The sequence below is a fragment of the Macadamia integrifolia genome, chromosome 1, assembly GCF_013358625.1.
Source record: "Macadamia integrifolia cultivar HAES 741 chromosome 1, SCU_Mint_v3, whole genome shotgun sequence".
NCBI lineage: Eukaryota > Viridiplantae > Streptophyta > Magnoliopsida > Proteales > Proteaceae > Macadamia > Macadamia integrifolia.
In genome coordinates this window covers 7,603,974-7,615,656 of record NC_056557.1, presented here as the reverse complement: position 1 = coordinate 7,615,656, position 11,683 = coordinate 7,603,974, and the positions used below count along the sequence as shown (strand labels likewise).

Here is an 11,683-nt window from a genome sequence, read left to right as displayed (position 1 = left end):
TTTCTTAATTTAACAAAAAATTTCTTTGCTTCCATAGAGCCACCGAGCAAGAGCCCGGGACAAAGAATGAAGAAGTTTCAGAGGATGCTGGTGAGTTTTGGTTAATCAATTTAGAATTTTCTACAATTTGTTACAAGCAGGGTTTTAAAAGAGAGAAACTTTGTGGAATTTTGTCTAATGGCAGCTCAGATGGGCTGAAATTTTGCAGACATGTTGGATCCCAAGTGCTGGAATCAAATGCACGATTATTAACAGAATTTAACGTGGTTTGGCACGAATGCCTACGTACACTCAAGAGAATCAGAAATTTTTCACTATGTCGGAAAACTCTCAAACATCATTTTCTATCTCACAAAATGATCTCTCTTATTTGTATCTTGGGTTTTCCAACAGAGACAATATATAAGAAACCATAATCCCCACACAGTTTTAATTTTACCCTTGTACATATAATAAATCTAAAGTCTAACCAAAATATATACGAATCCAATAATAATTATGTAAACCATATTATATAATACAAGACATAAAACCCAACACCCAAATCCGTGTTCACATATCAAAGTTCACACCAATTTGGATTTTACCAAGTTGGGAAAAAAAATTTGAGGGTTATATTATAGAATCTGACATTTTTGTTGCCATACAGGCTCTAGAGGGTCCTTGCCGACATCTTACTTGGAGATACATGACTCTTCTAATAGTAAGTCAAATGAGGAGAGTTTGCCTCCAGCGTCGGCTTCGTGAAGAAAACAAATTGGCTTGCAATTCCTGCTGCTTCCTTACGCCAATCCTGTTTCTGTTTTATTCCAATTCCTCTTTGCTTTTGCCAAACTTTTCCGTGTTGATGTATATAGGCTCTTGTTGGCACCATAATTTGAAAATTCTATGAATTGAATGATTCACGGTCAATGCACAAGGCAATTAACCAATCAGATGATAAGGAACCTATATTAAAGGACTTATCGTTGTATGAAATGGGTGCTGGAGATAGAATTCATGCAAACATGAGTTGGTTCCAAGTAAAATTTCGGACTGACAATGAGAAGCTTATATTATGAATTGACCATTTCTAACTATTGTTAGCTGACTAATTGCGATTTTTTTTGGTTAGCTGACTGATTGCGATTTTTTTACTATCAGCTAATTGATTCTGACTTTTCGGTCAGTTTGACCGATTGTCAATCAATATAATTCGTACAAACGTGGTTTAGTTCCCGGGAAGTTACAAACACATGGCTTAAGTGGTTAAGGCAATTGCAACCAGTTAATGCAGTGTAATTCCAATAACGATCCCACTAAGGACATGCCTGCAGTTACGAAATTGCCAAAAGAGCAGGATCTTTCGAATAAAACTATAAAAGATACTATAATGGAAGAAAATAACATCAACAACAGATCAAAACAAATTCAGACATCAAGTCTATCTTTCATTTCGTTTTTCATTTTTTTTTTCTTCTTTTAGATTAATATTTTCTTTTGAAGTATTGTACTTCTTTTAAGTTCTATACTTTCTTGCATAGTGTAATGATTACATCTCTGGTATGTTTAACATCAACAGAGACATTGGATCATGTTTCTGGTATGTTGAACATCAACATAGACAAATGTTTTTCTCAGTTTATATTCTTAGCACTCATTTGTTTTGCCATGGTTGATATAATGGATTGTGTTTTTCCTGGATCAATTTTAATGGATGGAATTTTCTATCTATTTCTATGAGTTTGCTTTTTAATTTTTAGTCCTTGGAGCAATCGAGGTATGGAAAACCTCACTTTCTCCATGTTTAGAAATCAATTATATTCCATTATTGTTCTCTCGAGTCTGAATGACTCAGGCACGTCCACGCATCTCACTATTTTACGATGTATTTGTTGCCAATAGCTCCGTAAGAGTCCATCCACTTCCAACTATGGGAATGCAATTTTCCTTCATCATCTCTTTAGATAAAAATGGATTATTTATTTATTTATTTATTTTTTCTATAGGGAGAGGGGGCAGTTTGGCCCCTACACCAGCATGGGTGCTAATGGAAACACTTGCAAAAACATCAAAAGGGGTGAGATTTTCGACTTTCACCATGAGGGTTGAGTTGGTCATTTTGCTGCCCTTTTTGTTTGGGTGCAGGGGCCAGGGGCCATGTTAACTTTCAGGCTTCTTTTTCCCTTATTTATATATGAGAGAGGGATAGGTATTAAGTTAGCGGGTGACACCAATGGGTGTGGTGTGGTGTGGTGTGGTGTGGGGTGGGGTGGGGTGGGGTATCATACAAGAAAGGAGGGAGCCATTTCAAAGGGAAAGAGAGAGAGATAGACACGTTGGGTACTAGTTTATTGTACACCGGCAGTGTAATTGGTATGTTCCCTTCATATTATTAAGGGAAATCCATGCCAAAACAAAAGACCACCCCAGCCCTTGTGAAATAAAAAACCATCTTCATGTCAATGTCCCTATGCATGTGTGCCTTTTTTGGACTGGGCCACACGACCAAGCAATGATCTTTTGCCCTATAATTAAATAAAGAATGAGGGTTCCTATAAGGGTAGTGTAAGAATGAATCTTTACACAACACTAGTGAAGGGTTAAAAATGGTATCATCCATATGGTCCACATGGTCTGATTATGAGAGAGAATGTTAGTATGGGCCCTACTTTTTATTATGTAAGAAGGGTATAAAAGAATATGTACAAAGGCAATGTAGAAATATTTTTCCATTAGATAAATAATGGGAGAGGGTTTCCTAAAAGGCAGTGTGGCCCGTGCACAAAGATAGGGCCAATGAGAGCACTACTAGAAGCATCAACATGGTGGAATTTTCGCCTTCCATTATGCATCTATTTGCAAGGACACATTGCCTTTTAGGCTTCTTTTTCCCATAAATATTTATATAATTTATGAGAAAATATCATTTGATAGTTCGTCCAATGTAAGCTTCCCCTTGACTATTCACAAAATTTTATAACGAGTTAAAAAATGGTAATTCTAATCATTAGACAGGGCTGACTAAAGAACTACTTGTCAAATTCCAGACTTGTTCAATTATATACTCACCCATGTATATGCATATCAAAGGCTGCTTTTCTTAGCACTACTCAATTATGTGCATTCTCCAGTCTTGAATTTTAAAGTTCTATTTTGTCACTTGAAAAAATTGTCTCGCTAAAAATTTGGCAAGGGACCCTAGTCCATAAAAATCACGAGGTATATTTTTGGTTTATCTTGATATACTTTGCCCCACAAAGTATATACTTGGGACAAAGTTCTGCTTCACCGGTGGCTGATCTAGATGGAACCTCATCTCTCTTCACCTATCTTCCCCGTTGTCTGGGTAACGATGGATCACAATGAATGAGAATGTGGCCTTAGGAAAACTCGATCTTTCATTGTAAATCAAAATCTAATTGGAAAAATGTTCAATGTCATAATGATTACTGACAATATACGTGTAACAAGATATGTAATACCCTTAGAAAAAAAGTTTGTGGTGTATGACAACAAGGGTATGTAATTGTAATTTGAATTTTTACCTCCAATGCTGAGAGAGGTCGTTGTCGAAGGATCTTTCTATGCCCTCAAACACGACCATACAAAATATAAAAAACATAAATGTACATGATAGGCAAGTGGCTTACACAACAACTGTTTTAGGGAAATTTATTGCCAAAAAAAAAAATGCAATAATCAAACTTAACACAGATGTCAAACTCGTGCTCCTACAAAATAAACAATGTAATCATTGGAAATAGCAGACTTGTGATTCCTATCTGACCCCCTCAAGGGAACCTCTAAAACAACTGGCTCTATAGAAGTCTGATCAACAACCAGAGTCATAGGCTCTATTGCTGCAAACTCCATAGGTTCTTTAATATGCATGGTTCAAGAACTCAAGCGAAACGTGCAAAATTTCGCATGTTTCGCAGGTATTGATCTAGGTTAAAACGAAACCTTAGGGGATTTTAAAAAATCACCTGTTTCGATCTGATACGACCTAGTTGAGCGAAACATGGGAAACTTCAACCTTCTCTTATGCATTTTGTCTCCCAAGTGTGGGAAGCTTGGGGAAACAGTGGAGATTTTCATTTTTTGGCACTTATTATGTCAAATATCAGTAAATGTTTTTTTATATTTGTTATTTCATTTCATTTACTTAAGATATTATTCATAAATAAGGAAATACCCCCTATTTGAATCAAATAAAAATAGTTTAAAAATCAAATTCTTAAGGGATAAAAAATCAACTCCCCAATCCAAGAACAAAAATTGGATTTTGGTTATAGGGACGATTTTCAACTTTTAAATGCTGGGGTTTTTTCAATTGCTAAAAACCAAAAGTCCGATAAAATAATATTTTGTTTTGATATCCCTAAAATTATTTTCATTCAGGCGATTTTAACAGCATTCGTGCACTTTAAATTAAGTTTGACCGGAACATAACTATGTCATTACAACTCAGATTTAAGTAATCTTAGACTTGTTGGAAATCTGGTTTTATGTTATAACTAATACAAAAAGTCTCATGTAAAAATAAAAATCATTTGACCAGTCAAAATTATTATAGAACAAGAGCATTTTTCTAAATGTTGATTCTTTATAACTTAATGTGAATTAATGTTGATTTTTTATGATATAAGGTATATATATAGCTTACTAAACAATGTTAGAAAAGATAACATGCGTGCCTTGAGGGTAGTGAGTCACTACTTGGATGGAACCGCCTAGACACTCTACTTGGAATTGAGTCACTACTTGGGAATGTTGAGTAATTGAGTTACTACTGTTCAGTGTCGATAGATAAATGTCGATGATGTAATATTTTTATCTATTTTGGATCATTTGGATTATGTCTTATGTTTTGATGCAGATTGTAGACTATATATAGTCATTATGTAGTAAAGTTTCAGAATTTAAGCTAACAAGTCAGCATAATGATTATCGAACCTTTGGTTCACCACACAAATAAGACTTTATATATATATATATATATATATATTTATGAAACTAATGATGTGAATGTGTTAGAAATGTTTAAAATAAGTTGTATATAAAAAATCAGACAAAAAAAAAAAAAAAAAAAAACACTGTTTGGGAGTCGAAACCTAAGTTTCCACCATACAGGGAAAAATTCCCCGGTATCCTCGAAATTTCTCAAGTTTTCACCGAAATTTCGGTCTCCCCAGAGTTTGAAACCTAGTTGAAACCCGATACCGTGAACGTTGTTAATACGAACCACTACTTGCTCAACAACTGAAAAAACAAAACTGGATAGTGGCAATTGGGATACAAGCACAATAACACGCTCCTTCTCAAAAGTGAAAACTCCATATTTGAGTGACATGAACACTCAAGTCATCCTCAAAGAAAACTACTCACTCAGATTCAACAACTCTGGTAGAGTAAGATGGACAATAGAATCTATAGCCTGTCGACTTTTCAAAATAACTAATAAAGTTTCCACTGATGGTTCTAGTATCAAGCTTTCACATCTTGGGTTATAAGGTCCCATTTCCATTACACATAACCCGAACATGTAGCCATGATTTGCTTGGTGGAGTCTGAAATTGCTAATGTCGATGAGGCAACTAGGCTATGGGAAGAGCTCAATGACTATGAGAAAGTTAAACAAAGAAGAGGAAAGTGAAAGATTAATTCGGAGGAGGTAGTCGAAAGACTAACTGTATCACCTTGTGCAAAAGTGATTAGTTGAATCCTCTAATAGAATATAAATGTTTTTTTTCCCTGGATTTAGCATCTCTTGGGATTGGCTTTGCTTTATGTTAGGTGATTTTGCCCCGCAAATGGCTTCATCATAGGAGGGGGAAACCGCCTATTTTGTCGGTGTTTTTTGGGTTACGGGGCCATTTTCCTTGTACTATTCTTTTATTTATTTATTTATTTTTTTTAATTCAGATGATGTTTAAGCCAAGAAATAATTATAATAAAATAAAATAAAATGTTAGGTTTTCTACCATTTCATAATTCATGTGGGGTCTTAGGATTTGACTTACTCGGCACCTTATTCAAAATGTAAACTATTGTTCTCAAATGCATCTCCCAATAGAAAACAGGTAATGATGATTTTCTCACCATGTCTGTAAGTGTACATTTCCTACAGTGTGTTTGGATATATCAGAATCCACACAAATCCTGGCATATTGGCTATACCGAAACCTTGGTTTAATGATCAGTTGAGAATTGGGTCCCAACCACCTTAGCGAGAGAGAGGAATGTTGAATCTTCCCATTCTTGCTGAGGAAGGTTTGGAATACGGATCCGAATCAGTTTATGGGAGTCCTTTCGTTTGTTGACAGTGAAATCCGTTGTCCATCTTTGAAATCTCAATATTTTCCCTATGATCTTATGAGGTCCATGTCTCTATATCATATCTTCCTCACAACAAAAGTAAAAGAGGATGAATCCCTTCTCTAAAGAAATCAAATCAAAGGAAGCAAGATTAGGATAGTGGAATATATACTCATTGGATAAAAGAATTCTGTCCACTAACACAGGTACGCGACTAGACACAAGAGGGCAGAAAGACTATGCTGCCAGTGTTGAAGAAGCTCATGTATGGGCCTCCCATTGGGTGCACGATGGTGAGCCGCTGGGCAATGTTCCCTTGCCTATACTCATTTTAAAACAAATGAGGAGCAAGGTTTTAAATCTCTTGAAAGAAGATAATAATAATAATAATAATATTTTTTTTAACACGAATGAGGAGCAAGGTATCAATATAAGAGAAAAAGTAGACTCCAAGAATGATTCTAGATTCTTCTTGAAACAAGAGATCAATGCTCTCTATTTAACATGAATGGGGAATTTGTAAGGATCACTCAAGACCTATTGATTAACTCACCAACATCTCTCTTCCTCCTCCTGCTTATTTTAACATGAATGGAAGCAAGGTACTTTACCCAAAAAAAGAAGCAAGGTACCAATACCTTCATGGTACAGCACGTCATGCTTTAATTCTCACTTGGCAACGACATTCTAATGAAAGAATTGAGGAAGAGAAGAAGTTACACTCCAAGAAAGATTCTGGTTTCGATCTCCATCGATCAAGCAAGAGATCATTAATCTTCTCTATTTAACATGGATGGGGGAGCCGAAAGGATCACTCAAGTCCTCAACCTTATTCTAACCCAAATCGATCGATCCCTCTTTGTCTTCCATTGAACATTCATCTCTTTCCTAAAGGTCATTCTTCTTGTCTTCTCTTACTACATCTAGTGGGTTACTTGGGATTCTTTACTTGATCCCACTAAGCTATCAAAATCCAAAAGACTAAGAACCAAAATAGCTTCAAACTCAAGTTAGTAATATAATCTTTAATTTTCCAATCAGATCCAATGCATGTTGTCTAGCCCACAAGGGCACAACTCTTAAAAGAGAGAGAGAAAAAAAAACAGAAGAAGAAAGAAAGCAGACTCTTTATGATCATTTGACAAACTTAGCAGCTAATGTTCTAATCGGGATTAACTCACTCACATCTCTATTCCTCCAAATGTGATATTCTACGGTCCCACACATTGAGTTCAAATAGGTATTAATTCTTGAAGTAAGAGATCAATACTTCATTTTAACATGAAGGGAAGCAAGAAGGGTACCAATACCTTCATGGTACAGCCAAGCTAAAGGCATTCCCATAAAAGAATATCTCAAGAGAAAAAGTAAAACTCCAAGATTAATGATTCTGATTTCTTCTTCAAGCAAGAGATCAATGTTCTTCCTATTTAACATGAATGGGGAAAGCCCGGAAGGATCACTCAAGTCCTTTCAACCTTCTAACCCAAATCCTTCCTTCTGTGACTCCCTTTTGAACATTCAAATCCCTTTGCTACTTCATCACTATATACCAACAATGGTTGATGCTCTTGTTTCCAGTGTCATGCAACAATTGGGCACCATCATCCAGAAGGAGGTTGAACAAGAGGTCCGATTGGTCGTCGGTGTGAAAAACGAAGTCCAAAAGCTGTCCCGTTCTTTCACCAAAATCCAGGCTGTGCTCAAGGATGCTGAAGAGAGGCAAATCAAGGACAATTCAGTGCGGCTTTGGTTACAAGATCTGAAAGACGTAGCCTATGACATTGATGATGTGTTGGATGAGTGGAGCACTGAAATTCTCAAATCTGAAATACAAGGTGCTAGAAGCATCAGTCTGACTAAGAAGGTATGCCCCCCTAGCAACTTGTTTTCTCCTTGCTGCTTTAGATTCAAGAAAATTGGCCTGCGCCATGACATTGGTCATAGGATAAAGGAGATAAATGAAAGGGTAGATGAAATTGCAAGTTTGCAAGATAAATTTCATTTTATTGAAACTACTGCTTCTAGAAATGAAATCATGATAGATGATGATTCAAGTAGGAGGAGTCTAGAAAGTAGCTCCCTTGTTGATGTCTCGAAAATATTTGGTCGAGATGAGGATAAAAATTTCATAATAAGCAAGTTGGTAAGCGAGGGCAGTAGTACTCAACAAGAAATGGTTTCTGATGATCAAGAAGTCTCCATAATAATAATCTCTATCGTTGGCATGGCCGGTATGGGCAAAACTACACTTGCCCAATTGGTCTTCAATGATGATAGGGTGAAAAACCATTTCAACAAGAGAATGTGGGTACATGTGTCTAAACATTTTGATAAAATGAAGGTTGCCATGCGTATTATTGAAGAAATCGGCGGTGGTGGTGGGAACATTAATGCCTCCCAAGGTGGTCATCATGATATTGCATGGCAATCTGTGCATCGTCAACTGACTAGTTCTGTTGAAGGAAAGCATTTCTTACTAGTGTTGGACGATGTGTGGAATGAGGATCATAGTTTGTGGTATCCATTGTCGCTTTCTCTCAAGCGCGGTTCTCCAGGAAGTAGAATTATTGTAACAACTCGCAATGAGAATGTTGCATCCATGATGGGTACCACATATATACATAAATTAGGAGAATTGTCCGATGAAGGTTGTTGGGCAGTGTTGAAATATTATGCCTTTCAAGAAAGTAAAAAGGAAGAGTCTAAACAATTGAAAGAAATTGGCATGAAACTTGCTAACAAGTGTAAGGGATTGCCTCTTTCGGCAAAGACTTTGGGAAGTCTTTTGCATTTCAAAAATTCAAAACAAGATTGGCAATATATATTGGAAAGTGATGTATGGAAGGTTATATCAAATGTTGATCAACCAATCTTGCCGGCTCTGTTACTAAGCTATAACGATTTGCCCTCTCATTTGAAACAATGCTTTGCATATTGTTCAATCATGCCGATAAATGATTGCTTTGGAAAATTACCTACAATCAGAGAATGGATCGCACAAGGCTTTCTTGGTGATAGCTTGGCAACAGGCCGTGGGGATTTGTTTAAAGTAGGTGATGAGTGCTTTAATAGTTTGGTCATACGCTCATTTTTTCAAAAAAACATTAACTATTCGAAGGGTTTCATAGAATATTATGGAATGCATGATCTTGTCCACAATTTTGCAAAATCCCTTGTAGAAAATGAATGCTTTACTTTTACAACTAAGGATACTATTGCTCAGGAATCCAGCTTTAGTAGAGCCCGTCATTTATCTCTATTAACAGAAGAGATAAGCATGATTCCTTCTTCCCTTTATAAGATGAAGAATTTGCGCACTCTTATAATCTATGGGCAAATTCCTATAGTTTCTTTTGAGTTATTTGGTCACTTAACATGTCTGAGGACACTAGATTTGGGTGGTGCTTACCTTGAAGAGTTACCAAATGAGATAGAGAAATTGGTACATCTAAAATACCTCAACTTGGCCGGGGCAAGGGTTAGAGAACTACCTGAAACACTGACTAGTTTGTACAATTTGCAAGTACTGGAACTGTCCGCATGCAGGAATCTTTTCAAACTACCTGATGGGATTGGGCGAATGGTCAATTTGTTAAATCTTGATTTGACAGAAACTCTTAGACTGAGCTACTTACCAGAAGGATTTGGGAGATTAAGCAGGCTGTGTGGTTTGTCAGACTTCATTGTTGGTGGGGTAAAAGGAGGAGGATGTAAGCTTGGAGAATTAAAAGATCTTAACTTCTTAAAAGGTTCTCTACGTATAAAAGGTTTGGGGAGAGTGGAAGATGAAAATGAGGCTAAGATGGCATGCTTGGTGAATAAGCATCACCTTCGTGCTGTGCATTTCTATTTTAGCCAATCTACTAGTCTTTCACGAGTTAATGAGGATATCATTGATGTAGATGAAGATGAAGATGAAGATGAAGAAGAAGTTGATGGGAAAGGTAAAACAAAAGAAGAAGAAGGAGAAGAAGAAGAAGAAGAAGAAGAAGAAGAAGTAGCAATTTTTGGAGGAGATATGTTATCGAGGAGGATGAAGGATGTGCTAGAAAGTCTCCTACCGCACCCAAACCTTGAGAAACTAAAAATTAGGGACTACCCTGGGGCCGAGTACCCCAATTGGATGGGTAGTAATGCAGACTTCATGTTCTCTTCCAATCTTATTTTCTTGGAACTTTCTGGGTGTAGTAACTGTAAGCAATTGCCTCCAATTCTAAAGAAACTACCATTCCTTGAAACCCTTGTACTTGCTAAAATGGATAAAGTGAAATCCATAGGAGTTGAGTTTTTTGCCATTGACAATGCTACAGAAAGTCTACCAAAAAAAGACAGTGCTATAGGAAGTGACAATAAGGTTGACATTATATTCCCAAAGTTGAAAGTATTTCAGTTGGATGCGATGTGGAATTTGAAAGAGTGGGATATGGGAGTTCAATATGGGAAAAAGTTTATCTTTATGCCGTGTCTCCAGTATCTTCTACTTATTGAATTGCCCAAGTTAAAGTCCTTTCCACCGCACCTTACCCAAGCTACATCCCTGAGGAAGTTGTTCATATGGGAGTGTCCGAAGTTGACTTGGAAGCCATCTCCATCCTCTCATCTTGCTTCTCTGGACGTTGAAGAGTTGGTTTTAAAAGAGAATGCAGGTTCATTTTCAAAAACATTTGTATCAAACAACCACATGTTTCTTCCAAAGCTCAAGTTACTGTGTGTGAGAAAATCACCTTACTCATCGTTACCTGAAGGCTTAGGGCAACTCACATCACTTCAGATTCTGGATATTCGAACCTGTTCTAAGATCAAGTCAATTCCTGAGAGGGAGTTGCAGCATCTCACTGCACTCCAAGAGTTGAAGATCATGAGATGTCGTAACTTGAAACTATGCTTCCTAAAGGAGATATGTGAGAATTGGAGCAAGATATCCCACATCCCAAAAATCTTTATTGATGGGGAGAAGATCGAACAAGTGGTAACTTCCAGACTAACAAGAGATGGAGGAAAAAGAAGTGGACAAGACACAATAGATCATATACTTGATGAAAGGTAAGAACAGTAACTTAATTCTTTTAGTAATTCTGATGTAGCGGAGTTCATGCTTCTATCTCATTCTATTCTATATTCAAATTCACTTCTTCTTCTTCTTCTTTTCACCCTTTTCAGATAATCGAGAGTACCCGGCCTCTTCAACTCCTCCGTCGGAATTCTCAACATAGAATCCACTGTCTACCATTTGATGATCAGAGGGAGAGAGAAATAGTACAATTCTGTCATCTCTTCTCAGGTCCATTGCTTACTTGATTTTGGTTCTTTCTTTATTTCTTCGTTTATTTATTGATTTGTTATGGAATTATTTTCTAATCTATTGGTTTTGGTTAATTAG

General features: G+C 36.6%; 3 protein-coding genes and 1 long non-coding RNA gene across 11 annotated transcripts in view; 3 read left to right on the top strand and 1 right to left on the bottom strand.

The window, feature by feature from the left end:
- LOC122069706 (disease resistance protein RPM1-like) overlaps nucleotides 1-960 on the top strand; it is a 34,913-nt gene extending 33,953 nt beyond the window's left edge. For all 4 annotated transcript variants that reach the window (XM_042635348.1, XM_042634080.1, XM_042634700.1 and 1 more), the window contains 2 exons: nucleotides 38-90; nucleotides 650-960. In XM_042635348.1, coding sequence (XP_042491282.1) covers nucleotides 38-90; nucleotides 650-747 — 151 coding nt within the window. In that variant the 3' untranslated portion in view covers nucleotides 748-960. The remainder of the gene's footprint in view (nucleotides 1-37; nucleotides 91-649) is intronic.
- LOC122071851 (putative disease resistance protein RGA3) overlaps nucleotides 1-11,683 on the top strand; it is a 34,341-nt gene that overhangs the window by 21,644 nt on the left and 1,014 nt on the right. The window lies entirely within an intron of this gene.
- Nucleotides 6,278-7,056, bottom strand: LOC122072281. The gene is made up of 3 exons (XR_006138376.1): nucleotides 6,939-7,056; nucleotides 6,473-6,620; nucleotides 6,278-6,383 (listed from the first exon to the last, which is right to left on the bottom strand). It is a non-coding gene; the product is annotated as an uncharacterized LOC122072281 (long non-coding RNA).
- Nucleotides 7,779-11,572, top strand: LOC122068871 (putative disease resistance protein RGA3). The gene is made up of 2 exons (XM_042633088.1): nucleotides 7,779-11,346; nucleotides 11,464-11,572. The coding sequence occupies exons 1-2, from the start codon at nucleotides 7,859-7,861 to the stop codon at nucleotides 11,465-11,467; spliced, it is 3,492 nt and encodes a 1,163-aa protein (XP_042489022.1). The 5' UTR covers nucleotides 7,779-7,858; the 3' UTR covers nucleotides 11,468-11,572.

Bases quoted from the DNA above. Each gene is read 5' to 3' on its own strand.
- LOC122068871 (XM_042633088.1), top strand. From the start codon at position 7,859: ATGGTTGATGCTCTTGTTTCCAGTGTCATGCAACAATTGGGCACCATC.